The sequence below is a fragment of the Pteropus alecto genome, unplaced genomic scaffold, assembly GCF_000325575.1.
Source record: "Pteropus alecto unplaced genomic scaffold, ASM32557v1 scaffold61, whole genome shotgun sequence".
NCBI classification, from domain to species: Eukaryota; Metazoa; Chordata; class Mammalia; order Chiroptera; family Pteropodidae; genus Pteropus; species Pteropus alecto.
The window spans coordinates 22,996,104-23,022,066 of record NW_006434835.1 but is presented as its reverse complement, the minus strand read 5'-3'; the positions used below and the strand labels follow the sequence as shown (position 1 = coordinate 23,022,066).

General features: G+C 44.4%; 1 protein-coding gene across 2 annotated transcripts in view; it reads right to left on the bottom strand.

The window, feature by feature from the left end:
• Positions 1 to 586: 586 nt before the first annotated feature.
• The window catches only part of VIT (vitrin), a 94,645-nt gene continuing 69,268 nt past the window's right edge, over positions 587 to 25,963 (bottom strand). For both annotated transcript variants that reach the window (XM_025045760.1, XM_006910385.1), the window contains 6 exons: positions 25,404 to 25,466; positions 21,590 to 21,737; positions 9,314 to 9,417; positions 6,288 to 6,514; positions 4,157 to 4,670; positions 587 to 1,178 (listed from right to left, as the gene is read on the bottom strand). In XM_025045760.1, coding sequence (XP_024901528.1) covers positions 1,000 to 1,178; positions 4,157 to 4,670; positions 6,288 to 6,514; positions 9,314 to 9,417; positions 21,590 to 21,737; positions 25,404 to 25,466 — 1,235 coding nt within the window. In that variant the 3' untranslated portion in view covers positions 587 to 999. The remainder of the gene's footprint in view (positions 1,179 to 4,156; positions 4,671 to 6,287; positions 6,515 to 9,313; positions 9,418 to 21,589; positions 21,738 to 25,403; positions 25,467 to 25,963) is intronic.

Sequence of the window (25,963 nt, the reverse complement as noted above, 5' to 3'; positions counted from 1 at the left end):
ATAGTAATAGCTAGTTAACAAATGAAAAATCCAGGAAAAATGCCAAACTGAATGGGATCCTGAACAACAGGTATAAATAGGGCTCTCCCAGGAAATAGCTATAACAGTGCCTGCTCAGAGGTAGCTTGGTGGTTGTCAGTCCTGGCAGCATTTCAACATCACCGGAGAGCTCTTCAAACAGGCCAACGTCAGGCTCCCTTCCCAGAGACTCAGATTTTGCTGGTATTGAGATGGGGCCAGAGAACAAGTGTTTTGGTCTCCAAGTGATTCTAATGTGCAGCTTGAGCTGAGAGTGTCTGTACTAGCCTAATGCACCAATTTTAAATCAACTTGGTTCTCCCGGGTCATTTCCCACCTGTTTCTAAAGCTAGAGGTTGCAGGAACACAGTGATTCAGATAATAGAGAAGGAGGTAAATCAGGAGAAGCCATGCTGCCGCCACATTTTCTCTGTACCTCCGTGGATGTGTTGTCACCTTGGACTAGGAGTGAGTGCACAGCAAGTGCTCTGGGGAACAAGAAGAGCAGAGGATGGTGGCCCTGCCACAAATCTTGTGAACACTACTCATGACACCGTCAGAATGATCACATGATGTTCTTTTAAATATTTAATTAAGCAACTCCTATGTTGTCATGACAAAAATGAAACTTGTTGAGAGTTACAGAGTTCTAATGAGAAATAAAAAATAAAATAACCTCACAAAAGCTTTGGTTAAGCCTGTCATAAATGTTGTACTCTATTCTGAATAGTTATTTTGAACACAATTGTCAAAATCTAAAATCCCCAGCACCCTCAGAAGGATGTATCATTTTGGCTCATTCTACAGATTTATGATCATCTTTCTAACTGCAAGTTTTAAAGTATGAAACACCACACTGGCAAGGAATAATAACGGCCCATCGTTTCCCAAGCCCCATGTGCCTTGCTGCCCCATAGAGCACAGGGTGTCCCAGAGCCAGTCGGGAAAGCGGCATTTGCTGGTGCTTTGCCAGCTCTGAATTCAGTTCCGAGGCTGTGAGTTGAACTCTGTACAAATGTTCTGGATGACCTTGGGGACAAATTTGTAGAGGTTGTCAAACTCGTCCACAAAGAAGGCGTGGTCCTTGGCAGGGTAACTGGCGATGATATCCAGCTCGTCCTGTGCAGCCCAAGCAATGCCTATTGCATAGGTAATCACTCCTGTGGGGGACAAAGTTTAGATGAAGCAAAAGTGCCCAAGAAAAGGTCCTGCTAATGAATCCTTGCCTTCCTGTTGCTCTGTTGCCTGTTGCATTTGAATATAACCAAATCCAAAAATCAGAAATATGCCCCAAAGCATGAACATCTGCTCAATGCCAAAAGTAACAAGATTGATATATTTGCTAGCTCATAGAAATTTATAGTCGTTTGAGGGGGAAAAAAAAGACAAAATGGAGTAAATGCATGATAAGAATTTCATATCTAGGAGCAGCAAAAGGGATGATATTTTGGGACAAGTGAAATTTTTGTTGCCATGTAGGTCACACCACATGGCACAAGCCCGCTGTATCTGTGTGTAGAGCCAAACAAAATCTCAGAGTCTTAAATGCATCAAAAGTCAGTTCAAGATCTTTTTAACTAAAACAGTAGAATTCAATCACTTTAGGCTTGAGGGTGACTTTACAAGCCATAGAATCCAAGTTCATGCCAATGCAGAAATCCTTCCACAGGGATCTGGAGAGATAGCCACCCAGCATCTGCTCCATCACTGCCATGAAGAAGGGGTTTCAAGATGAGGAAGTGGCCAACCATATTGAATGCTGCAGGGAAGTCATAAAAGATGGGGGGAAAACTGCTTATTGAACTTAGCAAAAAACAAAGACAAGACATTGGTAGTTTGGAGAGAGCAGTTTCACGGAAGTAGATGCCAAAGAAACCAAATGAATTGCTGTGAGTCGAGAGTGAAGAAGGAATGAAGATGTAGGGACAAGCACACGTAGCTAATCCTTTCCACAAGTGCAGCTGCACGGGGGAGGAGCAGGTGGTAACGGGAGCAGAACGTGGGGCCAAAGAGATTTAAAAAAAAAAAAAGTTTTTAGGGAGAGAGACTTGAGGATGTCTAAATACAAGTGGGAACGAGTAGAGTGGGATTAAAGGAGTTAGACTGCAACAGCGAGCTGGATGCCCCAGGGAGCAGAGGGCAGATCCAGAGACGAGGCATCTATTCTCAGTGAGAAAACTGGGAGACTGCCTGGTTTATGGTTCTTGATTTGGGTTGGGGGCATCTGGTCAGCAGCTACATGACCTGACTCTGCAAAAGACTATATCCACACCACCTTCAGACTATCCAGAGTAGGGTGAGCAAGATGGCCGTGAAACAGAGGGCAGAGCCTGGGTATAGCCTTCCTCCCCAGGCATCTCTCTCCCAACTACCCACAGTGGCTTGTCACTATCTCTAGTGTCTGAGTGCCCTGTCCTGCTGATCGGAGAGCCATCGACACCTCACATGGTTGTGCCTCATTAAATTGCATTTATACTGCTAGTCTCTTCTTTTACCTCTTCAGTGTCTCCTCTTAATATTGTCTACACTGGGAAAATTCAGCTTTGGGCTTTAAAAGGCTGGCAAGTGGCAGAGTAACAGCTTGCTGCAGAATGGGGCTGGCATACACTAAGCCCTTATTTCTGCTCAATAAAGACAATGCAAACACTGTTAGAAATATAGTTTCTCAAATCCTTGAGTTCATCCTTGTTGTGGAGAATCTTGTACTGGTGATTCTGACAGATGCTCACCCAGCCTTGGCTCGGACACTTCCCGGGACACAATGCTCCTTGCCTCCATGTAATTTGCATCTATTGGTCCTAGTTCCTTAGAGCTGCCCAGAATATGACAGCCCCTGTAGCTCCCAGAACATCTTTTTCAGTCAGCACTTCTCTTGACAAGGAGAAGGCCAAGGACACCCTCTGGGTGAGGCCCAAAGGAGGTACATCTAGAAAAATAATTGAGAGTGGAGCTGAACATGAGCTGGGGACAGATGTTTGGAGAAAACAGAGGAGTCTTACAGTCAAGAGCGGGCCCCCTTGGCTCTGAGCACTCACTTTGGAACTTTGGGTAGGTTGCTTCTGAGCCTTAAACCATCTACGCTCTGCTGACGTGAGCACAAGGGACGTTGTGACTGCTGGCCCACTGGCCATCTACCATTCTGTCATTATGAGTATGCCCCACAGGCTCCACTGGGGTAAATTACTGGGAAATGTCTGCCTGAACCTGGTGTCTGGTTCTTTTGGTTTCCAGGACTACTTGTTTGTTTTAAGGCTCGTTTTTTTATATTTATCCTTCCTTGTTTCAGGAAGAGTTAAAAGCAGCTTTAAAGAATACCTGAGGTACTGCAAACAAAATTAAGAAGAAGAAGAAGAAAGAAAACTACCCCTGCCCTGAGTGAGTCTTGTTCATTAACACTTATCTGTAGGACGCTGGTGTTTGCTGACTACGTGGTTTACTTTTGTTATCATCATTACTAGGACCACTTGAGGTTTTCTTTAGGTTGCTTGTACTTTCATGATATGACGCTTTTCAAAACAGTCATTATACATAGATTCTGTGCCAGAGGCATTAAATGTTACTGATTTTCTAAAAATGTATAAAAATATTTCGTTCTTTTTTTCATGGTTTTAAACTCTCTGTTGCCCTCTTATAAATTTTTATATGGAAATGTCGCTTTAAATATTTTGAACGAACATTTCTTTGAGGTCTTCCCTAACCCCCCAACAACTAGTTAGCTGCTAATTACCAAAATAGTACTTTTCTTTGAAAATATCAGTTTTCTTCAAATTTTAAACACAATTTGGTGGTCTTCAATAGAGACTAAAGAGTCAAATTCCTTTTCAAGGTGTCGCACCTTCCCGTGCACTGACTCAGGGAGTAGGACATAAAGGAGAGGGTTGATAGTCCCATCATCGCAGGCCTTGTGTTTGCCAGGGCATGAAACACCTTGGTGCTCTCTGCCATGTTCTTTCTTCATTGCTCAGAGGGGCCTTCAGTGTTTAATTATACTCCTCATAATACCCTCTGTGGTTTCGAACATCCTAGTTGGTGGTAGACAAAACCAATGCATAAAAAAGACAGCCCCTTCCTTGGCCCACCGGCCCACCGAGCTGCAGAGGGCTGCCGAGCACCAGACTGGCCAAGAAGACCAGCTTACCTTTGTGATAGGCGGCCATGGCTGGTATTCGGATGTCATCATAGGACCTCCCATCAGTGATGAGGATCATTAACTTCCTCTTGTTGGGCTTGGACTTCTTAAAGAGCTGTTCCAAGGCGTAGCTGATGGCAGCCCCTGTGCTGGTCCCACCGCTCCAGTAGCCTACCCTTTTGATGGCATTGAGAATGTCTGACTTGGTGCTGTACATGTCGAACCCAAATTCCAGCCGCTGCTCGTAGGTGTACTGCACAGCCCCGATGCGCGTGTCCGTGTCTGAAATCTCAAACTCTTTGCTGAGGTTGGCCACAAACTGGAGAACTGTGCGAAAATTGCCCGTTCCCACGCTGCTGGAGCCATCAATGACAAAGCCGATGTCGGCTGAGTTGAAGCAGGTTTTGCTGCAGGCCAGTCGCTCGGTGTCACAGACCCGCTTCACCAGGGGCTGCACAGTCTTGTGGAGGCTGAACCAGCTCTGCACGCTGAGCGAGTAGAAGCCGTTGGTCCTGCACACAGCCTGGAAGACAGAGGGAGGGATGCCCACTAGGTCAGGGGGTGAATTCTCCAGTCTGTCACCATTACCCTTGGCCAGGGGAAGAAGCAAACAGACTCTCGTTTTCTGCACTAGTTAGTCCTCCTAAAGCTTTTTCTTCATCTCAGTTCACCCAGTTGGGCACTCACTGGGGCAGAAACCCCTCAAGTTATCTCTGGACTCACTCCCGCTCCCTCAGCTGGGTGTCTGTTTAGTGGAGAGCCATCCATTAAGCAAATCCAAAGGGACAGATGAAGAAGCACTGCTTACAGCTTCATATTCATACCTCTGCATATTCCTCAGTTCATTTGTGCTGACAGCCAGCCATTCGATTGGCATTGGTGAGCACCAGCGCTTGAGAGGATTAGAGAAAGCTTTTGTTTTGACTGCAGACACAAGACACACACGAGAAATAGCTAAAGTACTATTTCCAGAGCAGCCCTGTACCCAGCGAGAAAAGGTCCCACACGTGTGTCAGGTGTTGCACTAGATGCTCTTAGAGAGATTCTCGCATTAAATCCCCACCCTCATCCTATGCACTGGAATTACAATCTCCCTGTCATGAAGGAATGAACTGAGGGCCAGCTGGGAAGGGACATCCCTGAGTCTCTGAGCCTGGAACACAAATCTCTCTGCCTTTGAAACTCAAATATTGTTCTCCAGACAGCCCTGCCTTCAGGCAATGAGTATTTATTTACTTATGCCCAAGCTCGTTCCAGGAAAAATGTCAGGCAGCTGCAAATAACTTCGAGCCGCCTGGTCGGTGTGCCCCTGGAAGAGACCGGGCTGGTGTTGCTCGAGTGTGACGTTTCCTCCATGCCACTGCCTCTCCAGGGGTCACAGACCTGATGACTCCGGATGAACTCGTCTAATTAAAAAATTATTTTAAAATAAGAAATGACTTAAAAGTATCCTAGGAAATATTTTTAATTGGTTTAGAGAAACCCTAAATGGGGTTCACAGAACTTTCCATGGACTAGGTGACATTTGAGATGAGTGTCGAGGCTGAGCTGAATTCTAACCAGTGGCAGAGAGGAGGGCTCCCCACCAGGCAGCCGAGCGTAGTCAGGGCGGAGAGAGGGTGGTGCTGGGTGTGGACAGGAAACCAGTGGCTGAGCGCAGGGCACCCGTGCAAATCACAGTAAGTGCGCAGGAGTGTGTTTGAAAACATGATCTCTCTGACCTGGTTCAATGTCCCCTTGTCCTTGTTTATCAATTGGTTAATTTGCAGGGTGCACATGTGCACATGCGTGTGTGAGCAAGTGTATGTGTGCCCATATGCATGCTCGTGTGAAGGCTCACTGGGCAGCCTGGTTGAGGCCCCTTGCACTGTGAGAGGAGCTTGGAAGAGCCTCTATGTGAGACCCTGGCGACTCTGCTCCTTCCAAGGTGCTGGCCTCAGTTCACCAGGTACCTGTGGGGTTTTGCTTTGAGAGTGTCATTCCAGGTTCCAGACGTACTAGTCCCGCACTGGAGGCTGTCTTGCCTAGAAGTGAGCTTAACACCCATTTGAAGGAATGAGAAACATGGCCTGGGAGGCTGTTGCAACGCTGCAAAGTGCAGGGGATCCTTGTGTTGGTGGGTCTCTGGGCAGTTTCATACCTTGTTTGCAAAGTTGGGCTCCATCACATACTGCTTCTCATTTTCAACGGCACCTTCAATGGTGATGAAGAAAATGTTGATTCCTGACTCTCTTGCAATCCTTGAAGCCTCCTCCACCTTATCTGTGGGCCAGCCGTCCACCATCACCACAGCCACATTGGGAGCGCTGCCTCTGTTTCCATTGGCTTTGGAAAAGAAGTTCTTGGTCACGAAGGAGATGGCCCGGCCTGAAAGAAAAATCATGCTTAGAGTGATTATGCTGATTACAATTATAGGACTAGATCACAGCAGCAAGAAGAGGTTCAGGAAAACACTCTCAGTCTCTCCCTTGCTAGTTTCTTTGCTTACCACATCAGTTGTTTTTAGGTATACAGTTCAGTGGTTTTGAGTACCTTCACGGTGTCGTGCAGCCGCCACCACTATCCATTTCCTTCTCCAGTATCACTTTAAGCCTCAAACATCTAATTCTCTCACATTAAAAAAAAAAAAAAAAAAAGCTTTAGGGACCAGCAAGCAGGTGAGAATGACTCTCATGGGAACAAAAGGGGTCCCTTTTCTGCTTGGGTGCTGGAACCACACTCAGCCCCTAAGCTGGCCCCATCTTGTCTCTGAGAGCGTGGGGCAGGAGGAGTTGACCTGGAGTGATAGGAGCCTCTGCTTGGCCCCTGCAGCTTGGGGTGAGCCCGGTGCTCCAGGAGCTGCTGGGTGTGGAGGGCAGGATCCAGGGTTCAGTGGTACCTTTTGTTCAGTTCTATGCTAGGGCACAGATTTGGCTGGCCAGGGAGGCGCTGTTCCCACTAAGAACTGAGAGACTATGTTTTAGCCCTGGCCATGCCACCTACTGGCTATGTGGCCTAGGTATTTCACTCCACGTCTCTGTGCCTAGATTTCCATGACAACAATCTTTCTCTGCTGAGAGTACTGCTGTGAGGTATAATGAAGCCTCCAGCATTCCTTTCCCAAGCACACATTTTGTACTGCCTGGGGTCTCGGGGAATTTTCTGACTCAGCGGCGGTGACCAACTGTCCCAGTTTGCCAGGACTTCCCCAGTTTTAGCATTGAAAGACTCATATGCTCCAGGGCAAACTGTGATGACTGGTCACCCTAGAGTCAGCATAGCTGCCTACAGTAAGACAGGGACCCTAATCTGGCTTCTGTGGACCTCTGGGGCACTGGGGATGTGTATTCATAAGTCCTCTGAAGTTGTACAATGTTTTGTGTGTATAAGTATCTATTTGGGTAGAAGGGTAATAGCCTGCAGGAGATTCTCAGAGGAGTCCTCGATCTAAATAAAAATTAAGAACTACCTTCTTAAGACTAGGGTTAATGTCATTACACTTAATGCTTTTCTGGTTTGGGCCAGCATCCTGGCTCCACTGGCTAGTATAATCTTACCCGTCAAATGAAGGAATCAAAAGGTAACATATGCAGTTGCTGGAGAAATGTCTTGGAGAACCCATGTGACCTGGCTGTGTAGAACACAGTTGCTAAAGGAAAACCCTGGCTGCTGAGAACTGCTTTTATAGCCAAGGGATAATTTCCCCCAAGGCCCAAGGCACCCAGTAGTCCCCCCTGGTTTAATATGAGATGCCTGTAGACTGAGCACAGGGAACCATAAGATCACCTTGACTTCATCCAATCCTAAATTTGGAGGTCATGGTCAATTAGTGCTCAAAACACATTCCATCCACCATCCAGCATGTCTTGAAAGCAGAGGCTGGAATCTGAAAACTACATTGTTGAGACTCCCTCGCAGTCACAGTTCTGGATTTCTTTTAGTTTCATGAATCGATGCAGGTTCATGAGATTTAGAAGATGAAAGTGAGGCAGGGACTGTACTTTTGATTCTGCTGACAGGTATCTGTAGAGTATTTGACTCCTCTGGGGCAGTGTAAGCACAGACACCTCTGTTTGGTCACTAGCTTTGTTGGTGCCGAGGTGGTGAGATGCAGAGCATTTGTTTTGTGGGTGTGAATGGTGCAGGCAAGGCATAGTTTTGGAGCTGGCAACTGTATCAGAAGCTTCCTGATCATGGTGGCCTCCTGGCTGAAGCAGATTCCTGAAGAGACTATGGTGGCAGAGTTAAGAAAGTGATTTCCTGATCTCGAAAGAGGCAGGTCCTTGGAGGTCCTGGGTCTGCAGGAAGCCTTTAGAAGCCACCTTTGAAAACAGCCTAGAATCTTCCTGCATGTGCTCCATGCCAAGTGCCTGTGGCTCACTTCTCCATTTCCTTGGACTTCGATGGTAGAGACAGGTTCCCTGGGAAGTGGACAATCAGCCCTTCCTGGGTCTCCAAAGCCAGACTACGATTTATAAATTTATACATGGGCATAGCTCATTGCCAGCCTTTGAGCTTGGTTAGCGTGAAACTGTTTCTTAATGCCCAGTTACCTCTGAGTGAAATGATAAAATGAAGTTTCTGGAACTGCCAGCTGAAGACTAGACCTTGGATTTCTGGCGTCCCAGTTCCCCCAAGGCTCAGACCTCACAGGAGACTCAGAACATGTACTTCTTGGTATAGTCATCACCGTAACAGGAGCTTATTAGAGCAAGATTACCAAGAGGCACTGTGGGACTTTCCAAATGGAACTGCAGTTCCCCCAAGGCTCAGACCTCACAGGAGACTCAGTTCAAAGCAAAGAACATGTACTTTTTGGTATAGTCATCACTGTAACAGGAGCTGATTAGAGCAAGATTACCAAGAGGCACTGTGGGGCTTTCCAAATGGAACTGGTTAGGAAGCTTAACGTTAAATAGTTGATGATTGTAGACCAACCAGGAAACAGTCACAATGGTGGTCCTGCTTATCCCCAAGGAATCAGGCATGTTGGAACTCTCCAGCATATGTGTGATGATGATTCTTGCCCCCTGAATCTATGACAATACTTTAGAAAAGATACAGATATAGGGTGAGTCATTTCTGGATGGATTATTATTTCCTCCTCCTATATGGAATATTAGAAGACCATCATGTAGAAAGAGAACCATGGTAGCAAGATAGAATGCTTCGAATCTGATCACATACCTACATTAGACAGCCCTCCTCTCTGGGTAATCTTTTCTACGGCTGCCTTCAGATCTTGGGAATTCATGTGAGTCTTGAGGTTAAATTGGGTAGCAGGGTTGTCACTGAAGAGTCAGAACGAGAAATAAAAATTCGGTGGAAAGTTATTACTTTTGGAGGAAAGCAGAAATCATAGTTGCTTCTTTTACATACACATAGAATGGAAGCTGCTTAAGCTTTGGTTTATAAAATGCCCCAGTGTAGACAGAAGTCCTGATGAGATGGAAGGACTGGGCTCGTCCACAGTGTATGTAGAGGAGAGTGGGCAGGTTCTGCATCAGAAGGTGTGGGTCCTAGTTTTGATTGTGCCATTTTCTAGCTGTGTGACCTTGAGAAGTCATTTAACTTCTCTGGGCTTCAGTTTCCTTATCTAGGAATATTCATGTTGCTAAAGAGCAGGACTGTTGTCAAGTGGGATTTTGCAAGTATAACGAGGTCCCAGGCTGACCCCAGACCTTTCTTTCCAGGAAGAAAATCTCCACTGTTAGCCACTCCCTGGGTTACCCTTCTCACTGGAACTGCATCTTAACACTCACGTCAAATAAAAGACATCCCTTCACCTTTTTCATTTTGTGGCTCCTGTGACTGTGTGAGAATATTCAAATCTCACTCAAAAGGTCAACATCTATTTTATTGAAGCCTAAAAAAAGACAGTGAGAGAGGAGGTGGAGTGAATTAAGTGGAGAAACAGAATGAGACTCCTTCTCTAGAGAGGAGTCTTTTTGGGGAAATTGTTCGAACAGGCTTGGGAGCAGCTGAGCAGAGGGTGTGGAAAAACTTTTATGAGCAGGTGGAAGGCGTGCAGGGTGGGATGAGGGTGCTGTCAGGTGGCTGTGTGCGCCCACACCCAGGATGAAGTGTGGATGTGCAGTAAAATCCCACCTCACGAAGCACTGACACTCAGCCATTGGCGGGGTTCATGGGAGCGTAACCTCACAGGTCACCCAGGGCCCCCATACTCCAGAGGAGCCTGCACTTCGTTCAGTGCTCTGATGCTGCCATCTTGAAATTCTTAAAATTTTTTGAAGAAGGGTCCCAGTAAATTATGTGGCTGGTCCTGGCCACAGGTTACTATATCCCTAAGGAGAGGTAGAAGATTTTTAAAAACAGCCTTTCCACAAACACCAGGAGCGGATCCAGGAAGAAGCAGCTTTAGGCAGTCTCAAGGGGATTTCTGAGGGGGCCTACAGTGGAGTCCTAGTGAGTCCTTCGTAGGACCTGGCAGTGCAGTCACCTAGGAGCTGGTCCCCGCTTCCTCCCTCCCCTTACTCTGTCCCTATTTTCTGATCTTCTTAGCTATCTCAAGGTCATCTATATCAGAGGAGAACTCGTAAAGAGGCTGGAAAGATGCCCCTCTATCTTTCACTGTATCAGTGAATATGAGAGGCACGGGCTGCTTCTTAGACAAAACCAAAGCAGCTACCTTCAGGGAAGACAAAGAAAAGTTTAAAATAAGCTCAACCAAGGTGAATGTTGGGGTAAAACCCAACCAGGTGAAATGCCAACAGATGAAAACCGAGTTCTAGTTTAGGATTAAACAAAAACAAACAACAACAAAGCAAACCATAGAATGGAGAAATGCAGGTGTTTAGCTGACTTGACCTTACTCTCAGTCTACAATGTGAAGCCTCATGAACTGAGGCCACAGTAATACAGCCCACGGGCAGGTCACAAAGGAGGAGGAATCAGTGACATTGCTCTCTTGCTTTCATGGTTATATTCTTCTTTCCCTCAAGTACAAGGGCTTTCAGATTCATATTCTTACAGACTAATTTTAGTAAACGCTTCACTTGCTTCCTAGCTATACAGGCTCAAAACCTGGATTCCCTTTTTATTGACTTAGAACCCATCAGTGCCTGCCAGTCAAGTCCCACGAATTCCTTTATATACGATCACTTGCTTTTATTCCCTCCACTGTATTTCTATGGTGACTCCCTGAGTTCAGGCCCCCTTACTTCTTGCTGGTTCTCGGCAATACCGTTTGTATGTGTATCTGCTAGAGAATACATCCTCGTGTTCAGCTCTGACTGCAGAATCCCTTTGCTCAAAACTCATCAGAGGCTGCTGTTGTTGAACTTCATATTTCAGCTTTCAAAGCCCATTTATAATTTAATTCCAACCTATCATGTTCATTCTTTCTCTCTCTCTCTCTCTCTCTTGCGTGCGCACACGCTATATTCTAATGAGAATGAGCTGCTCACTATTTCCTGATTTTCTAGCTTTGCCGTTTTGCTCATTAATTCCTTTATCTGGGAAACCCAAATTGTGTCCACCCTCCAAGCTCCAGCTACCTGTCTCCCTGACTCCCAGCTGACCGCTTCTAAGCCTGCCTCAGCTTTCTCTAACCCACAACACCTCGCACAGTATGTGGCACCTGCAGGTACTCAGTTAACAGTATTAAAGAAACAAATATGTCTTCTTTCTTTTTCTGTCCATCTCTACTTCTAAAAGCTGGTATTCCCCAGAGTGCCATCTCCATCATACATCCTAACTTAATTTATGTGTTTCTGTGGGAGATATCAACTTCACTGATCACTCACATGCCAGCAGCTGTTTCATGCACACTGCTTGGTCCTCTACTGAACCCCAGATACATGTGGAAGTACAATGACTTCCATACATCTCCATCTAGAAGGCACCCTGTGATACATGGGGGTAGTCCACAGCTACCTCAGGTTTGATATTTCCACACTGAAGTCATTTATCTTCTAAACCTGCTCCACCCAACCACCCATGTTCCCTTCCGTAGTCCCTCTTCTGACTCATGTAGTCATCCCAGCAGTATGCATTCTTGACACACTCTGACACCTTCATCAAATGCCATGTCCTGTCAGACCCACCTCTTAAATATCTCTTGTATCTCTCCCATCCTTTCTGTCCTTGAGTTTGGACTTTCATCTCTTTCCCATACTGCATAAACAATGGCGTCTCTATTGTTTGTAGTGTCTCTATAAACTCACTGTGAACATCAAATCGGCAAATACTGAGCCATTGCTCTAAGAGGAAATATGGGGTTAGGCTCCCGTGGGCCTTCGGTCACAGCATTTGCACCAATAGGTCAATACATAAACTCGATTCATGTATGTTTCTGTTTGAAGACACCTAATTTAATATATGTTTCTTACAAACAATTAATTATTTGCAACATTTCTGTATCATAAAACCCGATCTGAGAAAAGCTTAACATTTTCCTGACCCTGGGTAATGTTACCATAAATTTCTTTGCCTTCAGCCTCACGATGCTATCCACTATGCTTTTTTAAAAAAATTAGTTGTCATTTCATGAATTCATAAGTTCAGCCACTTTTCCATAACTTCAACATGTACTACAGATGTTACTTTAGTATTTTCCAGAGCAGACTCACATATAGATCAATAAATTTCCTGTCTTTTTCTGAATGTAGCGAATCATTGATTGATTAACACTGAAGTCATGGCCAACAGCACTATAACTCATGCTTAAGGGAAACTTATCTAACACTTGTATTTTCTCAATAAGCACATCGCAAGCTTCTTGCACTGAGAACACTAGACTGCATTTCAGCGCTACACTTGGGGACCATTTTATTTGTTTAGTTTTAAAAATTGAGGTATAATTGACATTTAGCATTGTATTAGTTTTAGGTGTACAATATAATAATTTGATACATGTGTATGTTGTGAAATGATTATCGGAATAAGTTTAATTAACATCTATCGCCACACATACTTACCATTTGTGTGTGTGATAACTGTCTTAGTAACTTTCAAATCTATGATACAGTATTGATAACCGTAGTCATTATGCTGTCCATTACATCCCCAGAACTTATTTATTTTATAAGTGGAAGTTTCAACCTTTTGACCACATTCATCCATTTGACTGGGGATCATTTTAAATAGCAAAAAAACATGGAAAATGTGACACAAAGCAGACTGTGAAAAGGACACGTGTTTATGGTACGAGAGCTGCCACAGGAAAGCAGAGCGCCTCCTTGTTCGATCTCAGCTGGGAATGTGTGTGTGTTAAGTAACTCAAATGTCCCTCTCTGCATGTCTACGAATGACTGCAAAAGTGCCGTGTGCAATTGATTTTGGAGTTACAAATAAATTTTGGTGAATAGGTGGATTTGCAATATGAAATCTGCAGATTATGAAGATCAACTGTAACTTAATTGAGAACAGGTACTATGTCCTAGTATTTCCTATCCCTAGTTCTTAGCATGCAGGAGATAATAGATAACTGTAGAATAAATAAAGCAAGCAAGCTCAAATGTCCTCTCCTGCCTTGGATCATCCCGGGTGAAGTTGAATACTCTGCCTCTGAGCTCCATACTGGTCACACTCTCCCTCTGTTACATCGCAGAGGTAGATGAATCCATCTCCAGAGGCAGACAGATGAACTATTCATATACCCAATGAGTAAATGCTTTTAATTTTATTTCATGTTATTTCTTTAAAAAATATTGCCTCCCACACTAGATGGTGAAGTCCTGAAGAACAGAATCTCTAGCACATTTATTTATTTTTAATGAATCGACAGGTTAGATTGGACGACCTCTAAAGATCAGTCCAATTGCTAAATTTATGATTAGGGGCAAAACTGTGGAGCTCATCCATCCACCAAGGGACTTATAGGAAAATGTAATCTAGGAAAATGTAATCAAACTTCTCAGATGAATTTTACATCATTATCCCCTGCAAATGGCATAGTGCTTAGTACATGGAAAACACGTGATAAATCCTTGTTAAATTGTAATCCAGTTAAATCGTAGGAATGAATGATAAGTCTTTCACCTGCAGACTGTGGTGGCTCTCGGTACACGGTGTGTATGTCCTTTTTCAGATATATGGGCTGGTAGCCTGACACCTTAGCCTGCTTACTTTTCAGAGATAGAGACTATTTAAAAGGTTCAAAGAGGCATACCACTATATTTTTATGCCACTACCTTTTAATTTGTAATTTTATTAACAAGATCTCATTAAAGAAAAACATTTTTTTTCCTCAGCCATATCAAAACTTTTCTTTGAAAATAAGAGAAGAAAATAAACAGATGCTTATAGCTCAAGGAGAAAATATAAATATGTTTGGAAGAAGAGTTAGGATTAATGAAGAGACATTATGGAAAGCCAAAATTTGGCTGTGCATATAAAAGGATTATTTGTGCAATAGGAATGATTGCCCTGCAAGTGTTCAAGAAGAAAGAACACCTGGGGGAGATAGGCACAGGTGATTCCTAGGAAGCCTTGGGGCTTGAGGGTAGGGAACTGGGGCTGATCATCAGTGTTGCCAGGGCCCCCTGATGATCAGACTCACCTGTGAGGCATTTATTAAACTATATAAGTTAGTAGGCTTCCTTCTGGAAGAAACTCAGTTTAGTAGGTCTGGGTTGGGGTCTGGGAATTTCTTCCTAAACAAGGTATCCAGATAAATGTTTTTCTCAGAAACATTTGGGAAGCCCTGGATTTCAGAGAATCTCTAAAGCTCTTTTAATTCTAAGATTCCCATTCAGCTGAAGTCCCAGAGTCTACTGGTTTATCCCTTAACACTTCAGTCACATGCAATGGGCTTCTCAAATGAATTTTTGTTCCAGTAGAGACATATTAACTTATCATATTCCCTGTGGCAAGAACCTTTCAAAACTGTTTCCTCCAAGAAGATGTCACTTTAAGATTATAATAAAATAAACTAATTATATTTAATTTAGCCTTTTAATTTTTTTAATGGCTAAAATGAGACTTAGTGATGGAGATGAACCATGCCTATGAAATCAAGAGGCTGTTCTAGGGTGAATCTGGTTGCCCAAAGCCATGCCTTGCCTGTGGCGGCAGGTTGGGTGGCAGACTTGTCCCTTAAAGGCAACACCTGGCTTAGAAAGAAATGATTCTGCCCTCATTCCCTCAGTGGGCTGAGTAGCTATGGCCAACTCAGTGGCCTCTTTTGAAAAGACACTGGCCTTTCTCACATTTCCTAGGATCAGAGATAGAGCATGGGTACTTATAATCAAATTTTGTTTTCAGATGAGTGTTTTTTTATTTTTTATTTTTTGTACTTAGTAACAACAATCTTACCCATCCACCAGAAACTAGAAAATTAACCTGCAAGCCTCTTCCTGCTGGAGGAAATGTGGATGCAATCAGCTGACCAACTCAGGAGCAACCAACTCAGGCTCACTTGTCTGTAACCATGTCGGGGGCTTGTCAAGTGCTGAGACATGGGATGTCTTGGCAACAGAGCTTTTCAAACTCAGACATGCACCCAATCACCTGGAGATTTTGTTAAAATGTAGATTCTGATTCTGTAGCTCCAAGCGAATGCTGAGAGCCTTCGTGTGGCAATGTCTTAGCGGATGCTGTAAGAATCAAGAAAATCGGAAGTGGAGCTGCCAGTGACAAGAGGAGGAGAGGAGAATAAATCTAGAGCTGGGAAGAGAAAGGCTGAGAACAGCGGCCCTCTAGGCCGGCAACCTGGGAGAGAAGGGAGGGGCCAGGGCCCCGGGATTCACAAGAGGATGCCACAGGCCTAAGGGAATATTTGTGCCTTCACTGCTGCTTATACAGTAGCGTCACCTGGGGAGCTCTAAAAATTAACGATGCCTGGGTTCCACACTCAGAAATTCTGATTTAATCGATCTGAGGTTTGGTCTGGGCATTGGGATTTTTCAGAAGCTCCCCAAGTGGTTCTAATGAGCACTGGGGTGGCCATCTGCTTTTCTGCGGGGATCTAGAGCTCTAGGGAGAATGGTGGGGGGTCTGGGGGAGGCTGGGATAAGCCCTATGAATGTGCGATGGGAGTTCAAGGGGAACCTGAGTGAAGTGGTAGAAGTCAAGTGCAGCCCTTGTTTTAGTTGTACCTCTGGGAGACCTGCATGGCAGGGAATAAGATTTTTGTGCAAATCGTATTCATTCACAGCTCACTCAGCCTTGAGACTGTGTGTCCCTGTGGAGTGTGGCTCAAGGGTTCACTGGCTTGTCTCAGAGAAGAGAGAAGTGACACGGTGGGTTCTTTGCAAGTGCCATTAAGCCCCAGAGAGCCCTTCCAGGCAGAAGGTGGGCGGCTGTTCAGGGATCCTGTTAGTTCTTGTAAAGGCCGGGTAGACTGCGGGAGCGAAACGAGCGCTGGCAGGAGTCGGAGAGACCTGTGTTCCCCAGGGGCACCTCCACTCTGTGCCTGGGAAGCTGAGCTGTCCCTTCCCCTCTCGGGAAGTTGGGGATTCTCAGCTTTAGCTCCAGATTGGAATTACAGATTAAAATACTGCCTTCTGGGTATTTGCCAGATTCTGGTTTAATAGGTCTGGGGTGAGACCCAGGTTATCAGCATTTTTCAAAGTTCCCCAGGAAATATCGATGTGAAGTCAGGGCCTAGGCAGTACCTCCCTGCTCTGAGCTCCTGTGGTGCCAAGATTTACATCTCCTGGGCCTCCTCCCTCTGTCTCATGCCTCAGGCCCTCCCACTTCTTCCTCTGCTGAAGGCTCAAGAGAGTGTGACTGAACGGCCTTGCCAGTTGTGTATAGTTTCCTATTTCTGCTATAATCAGTGACCACACATTTAGTGGCTTAAGCAATACACACTTACTGGCTTACAGGTCTGGAGGTCAGAAGTCCAACTCAGGTCTCCCTGGGCTAAACTAAGATGTCTTCAGGGCCGTATTCCTTTGGGAGGGCTCTGGGGAGAATCCATTTCCTTGCCCTTCTCAGCTTATGGAAGCCGCCCACATCTCTTCCTGATGGCCCCCTTCCTCCATCTTCAAAGCCAGCCATTGCATTTCTCTGATCATTTTTTCATAGTCATGTCACCTTTTAATTGACAGTAGCTGGGAAAGGTTCTCTGCTTCTAAGGAGTCAAGTGATCAGATTGAGACTCCCAGATAATCCAGGATAATCTCCCCATTAAAGTCCTTAACTGTAATCACACTACAAAGTCCCTTTTGCCTGATGAGGCAGCATAGTCATAGGTTCCAGGAATTTGGCTGTGGACAGGTTGGGGGTGCTGTTATTCCACCTACCGCATCAGACCTGACACCTCAATTCTTCCCTCCACTGGTTGTCCCACACTTGGTGGTTTAGCTAATCCATGGTGGCCTCTGGGCTTCTTTCCTGCTTTTGGGGCAAGGGCAGGAAGGGAAGCTTCGCTGAGTGCATGACTGAGGGTCTTCAGTCTGGGGCTGAGAATTAAGAGAAAGGAGATATGGCCCAACTCAGAGCCACTCCCTAAAATACAGGGCAACTGCCGCAGAACCATGAGCAAGTAAAAGTCTATTTCATTTTTAAATGAAGAGACACCAGCATTTTGCTTTTTTCTAAAACTGTTTTCCAATGTTGACATCCTCAGGTTGATCATAAAGTTCAGAAGAACATGTGCAATTCTGTTACATTTATACTGAAACCGGACTAAAACGAAGTCGGATCTAGGGGGCGTTCAGCTCCCATGGATGCAGGCTGCAGCTAAAACACAAGCTGCTTGGCCTCATTCACTCTCTTTGCTAGAGTTCTACTAAGAGTTACTGGCTCTGGCTCTTCTTCGTTTAGCCTTTTAGTAGGTGTTAAGTGCAATCACGAGTCTGTTGGCCGTATAATTATAAAGTAGAATGTGTGTGCAAGGCAAGGGCTTGATCCTTGGCCTTTTGTTCAAGCACAGTGTCTCAGGCTTCAGTTTGGTGAAGAGCTTCAATCATCAGAAGATTTCTAGGCAGATGAGCAAAATCTTTCCTTTGAAGTGAATTTTGTTTGACATTTCAGGGATTAACCCAAGATGTCATATCTGCCCTTTCCCCAGTGGTCATGCATTTAGCTATGTGTTCTTGGGAAAGTCACTCAACCTTTCTGAGTCTGTTCCAGATGCCACCTCTCTTTCTTACTGGAGGTATGTGATGATTTTGGAAGGAATGCTTGTAGTTGCTGAAAGGTGAGTGCAGTTGTGGGTTCTGAGGTTCTGCATGCGTCAGGGTAGGGGTGAGGAGGTGGGAGAGGGAGCATGCCAGTATCACCGTGGTCGAGGTTCTCCCGGTGGTCCTAGACCAGAAGTAGAACTCAGCCAGTGCAAGGTGAAGTTATGGAGGAGCAGAAACCAAGAGGCTGGCAGAAGATGATGCTGGTCTACTGAGAGGAGAATCGAGTAGACCAGCAGAGAGACATGGGAAAGAAGGAAGGAAGGAATGACTGATGTCTTGTCGGTCCTGTGACGTAAGCCTCCCTTCACTAGGCTACCAAGACTGGTTTTCTGTTTCTTGTACCCAAAAGATCTTTGCATAGGATACTTAGGAATCAGGATGTGGAATGAACATTGCATTTTGTAAATCAGACCATTTTTATACTTCTTGTATATTTTTTTCTTTTTGCCTTTTGTTTCCTGTTAATGGCTAGGACGAGTCTTTTCAATTCTAAATTTCAAAGTCTAAATTTAGACATAAAAGTCTAAATCCTGACTCAGCTCTCCTAAGAAAAACCAAGGGAAGGAATTTTCCAGGGGAGCCATGTAGACCCATGAGAAGCCTGAGGGAGGGGGCATTCCCAAGTACAGAGTCCCCACTCCTTGACCAGCTCCTGCCCTACCTCAGCCTCTCCTTCGAGTGCTTGTTCTCCATGGCGTGGTCATTTCTATTTGAGCCTCATTTCCTCGCTACCACACGAGGAGGAGCAACTGGGAACTTTCTAGGGCTGCAGGGCTCTGTGATTCTCAGGGGTTCGTAGAGTGGGCATTGGAATCGGTGAGGACCCCAAATGCCGTGAGAGGAGTCAGATTCCCAGCCAGCCCAGCACTAGCCCCTCCTGCTTTTCCTTTTCCAGAAACGCAGGCCCAGTTCCGGCATCTACCTCTGTCTCCTTACCCTTTCCTGCCTCCCTATCTAGGCACCAAGACCGTTTGGCAAAGAAAAGATTGGAGGGAACCACCCAGGCGAGGAAGTCAGGCAGCTGAAATCAAAAGCAATTTCAGCCGGGTACGTGGATTTCCTCTCCGGCTTCATCACATCCTTCTAACGTCTCGCTCCGATTCATTTCGTTCCTTGCATTGCACCGGTGGATGTGTAACCTCAGTGCATGTCATCATTGATCAGCCCACCTAATCGAAACCTGAGGTCAGAAGGGAGAGGTGGCTCGTCCAGTCTGTTAGCCCAATATTCATTTACTGGATGTCTTCCGAGTTCAGAGCGGGTCACTGAACTGCAGGATGCCGGGGCTGGCAGAGTCCTGACAAATCATCCACTCCGCCCACCCCTACTTTACAGCCGGCAGCACTTACATGGAGAGGTTAAGCGACTTGCTTAAGGTCACACAGCAAAGCTAAGGCCACATTTCAAGACAGCCTGCCACCAGTTCACTGTGCTTTCCAGTCCACCCTGTCGCTGAAGGAGGGTGAACATGATTGATTCGTTTGTATGAGCAGTAAGTGAAAGAAAACAGACACCTTTCCCTTAATGCTCTAAATGAATAAGGACCCCAGGTGGAAAAAAGATGCATAGCAAAGGCATTTTTAGAAAGTGGAATTGGAAAGTGTGGGGATAAACTCTTCCCTGCTAATGGTGGTCACGTTAGAAAAGCGTGGGGGAAAGGTTTTTCTGGGGAGGGGTCTTTCTTGAATGGTTTCTCCTTCCCAGCTACATTTGTTCTTTCGTCCGTGTTCTCATCAGCACACGACACTATTCTGCTGCCATTTTTCTTTCCCTTGACATATTGATCACCTTATTTTCATATTATGCTATAAACTTTTGTATACGCAGCTTTAAAAGCAGCTATTTTTAATGCAAGATGGCACACCAAGCTTTGGACCCCCCAATTAAATTGAGGGACATCTGGCACTAAAATTCTTACATTTCCTCCCTAGAGAAGCCTGCTATCCATTTGCTATCTTTAAAAAGCGACATAGGAATGAAAATAGGTTGACATTTTGAAAACAAGAAAACAATGACCAAAACCCTTTTTCTATTTCAAGGTAAAATCCTCAAGACAGATCATTTGACATTGAGAGTTGGCATTTGTAGCAATTGGTTATTTTCATATATTTGACTCTAACTATATACAAATGCCAGTTAACTCATCTACTAATTTTTCTTCACAGGCATAGAAGATAGTATTAAATGTATTATTGGAATTTAATTCTAAAAATACAAATGTTACATGTTCTTATGAAAAGAGAGGATTTTTGTTTATTTCTTTTGACAGCTCAAAAATTAATATTCCAGTGTCTCTGATATAACAACCTGAGTTATAATACTGCTCTGAGAAATCCACAGGAAGTGTTTGAAGGGTCTGGGGACCCCCTGGATGTTGTCAGATATGCATGTTTTTAGTTTTCAGGAGGAACAAATAAGCTGTGATTGTCGCTTCTGAGCAGAGGCACTAAGGTCTACGCCAGTTTCCACTTCTAAGGTTTAGCTGAAGGTCTATGGGGGTGGGGGAGGTGGGGGTGTCATGTTGTGTCCAACTGTCCTTTGTGGAAAGTGAGGTAATTATCCTGCCCTTAATGGTTCTTGGTCAAACGTTGTCTTATTATTTAAGATTTGTACTTGCTTTGTCTTTTCATTGTTTGCTTATTATCTGTCCATATCTGTATATCTGTTTTAGGGTGAAATCTATTCATATTTGAAATAAGGTTGACTTATTAGCCCAAATAAGAGAAAAGGTTGAGATTGGTTGCTGATATGCACCCTCGATTTCTACCCCAACTAAAATAACAAAATGAATTGGGGACAGTCACCTGGGTGCTCAGCCAAGTGATGGAGACTAGCCCCCTTCCCACTCTGTCTCCCCATTGCCTGGTGAGCTTTTCCAGTTCCAGTGCAAAGGCCTAAGGTATCTGTTGAAAGAGAACGTTTAACCTAAAGCATCGTGTTGTCTAGGCATCTTACCTTTAGGTGGATAGGTGAGAGACAGGGTACAGCCACTCAGACAAATGCTCTAATAGTCAGGGTTGAAAGGGATCTACCTTGATCTACAGTTGAGGAAACTGATAATGAGAGAGGTGAAGGCCTAGCTCAAGGTCACACAGCTGAGCTAAGACTTGAACCCAGAGTCCTAATTCCTAAATGAATATGTTCTCTACTAATCACAAGTGCAAATGCCATTTACTTACAGGTGTTTATTAACCTGTTCTTTTCTTGTCTCAGATTTCTTAAATGGCATCTGGACTGCTTCGGTTTCTTTCATTTTCATTTATATTAGGGAAGAGAATGAATTTGTGCCCTAGGATGTGTTGGTATTATTTGTGGCACAAAATTAAGTGTATGGTATCACCTGGTTTCTGATCAGAATGGCACTTACCTATACTGAACAACACCCATCAGTGGACCAGCAGGGCCAATGTCAAGAGCTTGCGCAATGTCAGCCAGGAACTGCTTCTGGATTCGGAATCGGCGTTTGCCAATGCTTGCACTCCCATCCATTAAAAACGACAAGTCAACTTTGCAGTCTGAGGAATGGAAAGGGGCTGTTATTCTGGTTACTTCTCATTGAATTCACCTGTGCATCTTCTCCCCTCTTTCTCTACCAGAGCCCCCTGAGATTCGAATGGAAAGAAAGTGAAAAGAAGTAGTAAGATGCAGGGAGTATTCATTTATTTACATCCATAACAGATTTTTGCTGGGCATCAAGGTCCTAGACACTTGGGTTAGTACTTATCACCATAACTGTTTCAGCATTCTCTGCATCAGCCAGAGTTATAGATTTCCCGGTCAAGTTTGGGAAAGTCCTCAGAATGGTTTCCCAGGCTCAGACCACATAAGGGCAGACACTCTGATGTGGAAATTCACTAAGATTGAGTCTCAGGAGCTATGGTCTTCACTCTCATTCTAACTCGTTAGAATCATGTGTTGAGTCTTTATAGAGGTGTGAAAGAATCTTTAAGTCCAATGCTGAGGGGCAAGGTTTGTAGAATGAGAAATTGATACCAATCTTCTCTCCTTCACTTCTCTGGCTGAAGCAACTATAGAAATTATCCACATATATTTACAGATATGTTTGTAGCTATCTTATATTCCCCCCTCCTTTCTTTTAGTCATGATAACGACTAGATCAATTCTGGTTAGTATCTCTGGTTATGATGGAGGTGGGGAGGATAGTGGGTCTGCAAGCTATTTTTAACTTTTCAAACACTAATAGGAATTGAAGGAAAACTACATAAACTAATAGAAGTGGTTGTCTTCTTTGCTCTCGTCTGAAATGATATCATTTCAGTAGGATAAAACCAATTCAATGCTGATCAGAAGTTCTTATTGGGAGGTATATAGCCCTTTGATTAATAAAAATTGAGGAATGAATTATTTAACAACTGTAATTTGGGAGACAAAATATTTCAAAACAGAGTTCTGTGGCGGGGTGGGGGAAAGTGAGTAAAGTTAGGAATTTCTGGGCTTGTGCATTCAAGAGGTCATTTGGGCTGCCCTTTGTGGGCGGGGGATGCAGCTGCCAGGACAAGCATGGATCTCTAAGTGCTGCATGACCACCCAAGCGCGCTCTGCAGTTTCTGTTCCCTACATTGCATGTTGCCTTGCTTCCACGGGATGAAGTCTTCCCATTCTGCAGAAGGAGAACCACTGCAGGCAGTGAGGGTGTTTTTTAAAAATGAAAGCAAGAAATGGACATGAATTGACACAGTTTTAAGCAGGATTGTTGAGCAATATTTATTAAGGAGTGAAACTACAGAATTGGCAGATTAAGGAAAAAAGTTATATCTGAGAATATGCTTTACTATCTTGCAGTGGTTCGTGGCAATCAAAACCAGAGAAGTGGCTATGACAGGGACCTCTCTGGGCTTGGCTAACTCCACTCCATCTGGAGTTAGTGCATTGGCTCATTAGCTGATCTTGCAGACTTTTACTTCCTGTCTGTCTGGGCAGTGACTCTTCCTGTTCAGCTGGTTTCTCCTGTCCTTCCTGCCCCCAAACTGCCCATGCCCAAGGATGATCCTTGAGATAAGGATTGGAGAAAGCAAATAAATCAAGAAGTGGAGTTGAAAGATGTCGCTAAAGGCTGGGATAAAGCAAAAGAGAAGCAGAACTGCTTATGTCTTGTCAGGAGGTTGTACCCCAAACGGCTAGTTCCTTTTTTCCTAGAGTCAGGCTTGCAATGTTAATTATTACCAGCAGGTGGCAGTGGTGTTCTTTAGGGCTTGCTGCCCACTGGCACCTAGGGTTTGCTGGAAATGTGACTCTCAGGCTCCACCCAGACGTACAGAATCAGACTTACATCTTAGCAAGATCTCCAGGTGATTCATGTGCACATTAACGTTTGAGAAGCACTTCTGAAGAGGGGTTTTCCTTCCAGATGCCAGCAGAGTAGTTTAATATGCCTTTTTAAATGAGCACTTTTGGGGGGAATAACTTAATTAGATTAAAGGCCAAAGGGGACTTTCTTTTAAAATGAATAGAGTGGAATACATAGATTTTGTAGTCTCTGTTTTGGTTCTTCTTGGACCATTGTTTTCTTCCTTATTTATTTCTTACATCTTGAAATGTGTTCAGGATGGGCATGTTCATTTTATAGGTAGGTTTTAAGAAAGTGAGGTGGTTTTCTATTTGCTTCTCTTCACTCACTAGCCTAATGGCTGTTATTGGGGTGGCCTCTGTTCTCCTTTTCCCCAGAATGTTTTAATGACAATGGTTCTGTCTCAGAGCATGTGCTCACTGAGACCAAGCGGCTTTTTAATATTGGAATAACAACATGCTGATCTGAAGATGACAATGTCAACTGAAGAGGAGGATTAGGTTATGAAATGTTTAGAATGAGTGATTTATTATGGTCATAGAAGATAGAGGTTGGAGGATGAGGAAGAAAAGACAAGCTATATTGTCTTCAGGAATCAATCTACCAATTTTCTTAGTTGTTTTGGTTTTCTCCAGCAAGGTACAATTTTATAGATTAATGCTTCGTGTTGGTCAGTACATTAGGCCAGTGTTTCTTAACCCTGGTTAAGTATCAGTCATTTATGCAGTTTCAACAAATATAGATGCATGAGAATCACTCTGGGCTGTGCTTCTCAAGGGTTAATGTGCAAAGACTTAGCTTGATTCAGTATGTCCGAGGTGGAGCCTGAGATTCTGCATTCCTAATGGGCTCCCAAGTGACATCGATACTTCTGGTCCCCAGACAATACTTTGAGTAGCAAGATCTAGAGAGAGTGGTTCAAGTGGGTATGAGGCAGGAATTGGGCATCTTTAATCTTTAAAAATATCTTCAGGTGATTCTCATATGCAGCAGCGTTGAGGCTCACAGCCCATTGGTGGCTGACTTGTAGCAACTTTCTGAGGAAATTTGCAAATGCTCTCCTTGGCTTGCACACCTTACTCTCCCTCCCTCCTGGTATTGCTCCTTTTCTCTGGTGCCTCTTTTCTGGTATCCTCAGGTGGCTTCTCCTCCAGCTCTATTTAGTGTTAAAATTCATCAGGTTTAAGCCCTCTATTTCTTTTTACTCTATGCTGTCACATTTTCTGTCCTCATAGCCTTGATTTTGAACCATAGATCATCACCTTCCAATTCTAAATGTCTGGCTGGGCTGTTCCTTCCTTCTGAATGTCAGATCTGGGTAGTCAACTCTCTGTTAAACTGAATGTCTTGCAGATGATGATAGACATAAGTGATCTCCTTGCCCCAACCTGTTCCGTTCTCAGTGGTCCTCATAGCAGTAGCATCTACCCCAGTTGCTCAAATCACCTTTAACTGCTCCCTCTCTTGCACCTCCACCTCCAAACCTCTAGATTTTTCTATCTTTATATCTTTTGAATCTGCCTCATTCTCTCCATTTCCACTTCCAACTCTGAGCTCTGTCTATCATCATCTCCACTGGACCAGTGTCCCTCCTGGTCAGCCAGGCTCTTCATCCACTCTTGTTTCCCCATTCCATCCCACCCTGTTGTCATAGTGATGATTTCAAAATCTGATCCTCTCCCCCTCATGCACACAGAGAGTTTAAATCCTTCAAAAGCTTCCCTTTCCCCTTAGAACAAAATGACAGAGAGAGGAGATAAATAGATCCAGGGTGAAAAAGAGGCGGGTTTGGGTGGGAGTGAGTGGGTAGAGAAGGGAGAAAGCAGATCAGATGTCAAAGCCACTCTGGGTTTCTAGTTGTCAATTAACTTACTTGGATCTCCCTGGGATATTGGTTCCAAAGACTGTGTGCTTAATTCTTCTTTTGGAACAAATCCTGGAAAGAGCAGTAACACTTTTGGTGACTTACAAGAACAGGAAGCATCTGGCCTTACTCTGGGGATGGGGACATAATGGATATTCACAACCAGCTCAGAGGGCTTGGCTTACTGTTAACTATGCTCAATTCCACACCACCCCCATCTTAAGAGATAAGAGTAAATTAATATTTACTGACAGTCTACTAAAGACAGTACTCAGCTAGTGCTCGGGGGGCGGGGGGGAGGAGGGTTGAAATCAGAAGACTTGAGTTCTGTCCCATAATGCCTTTTAACTTATTCTATTTGAGTCTCAGTTTCTTTATCTGAAAACTTGAAGCACTCTGCCAGCGCAATTTATCCCTCTGTAAAATTCTGAAAATCTCGAGGTCAGGGCATGTACCTCACTCATCATATAAACTTACACTGTGCCCACTACATGTAGGTCCTCAGTTAACATTTGGTGATTGAGTCAGTGAACAAAGATTAGTGGGGCACAAGGAGGACAATCTAATGG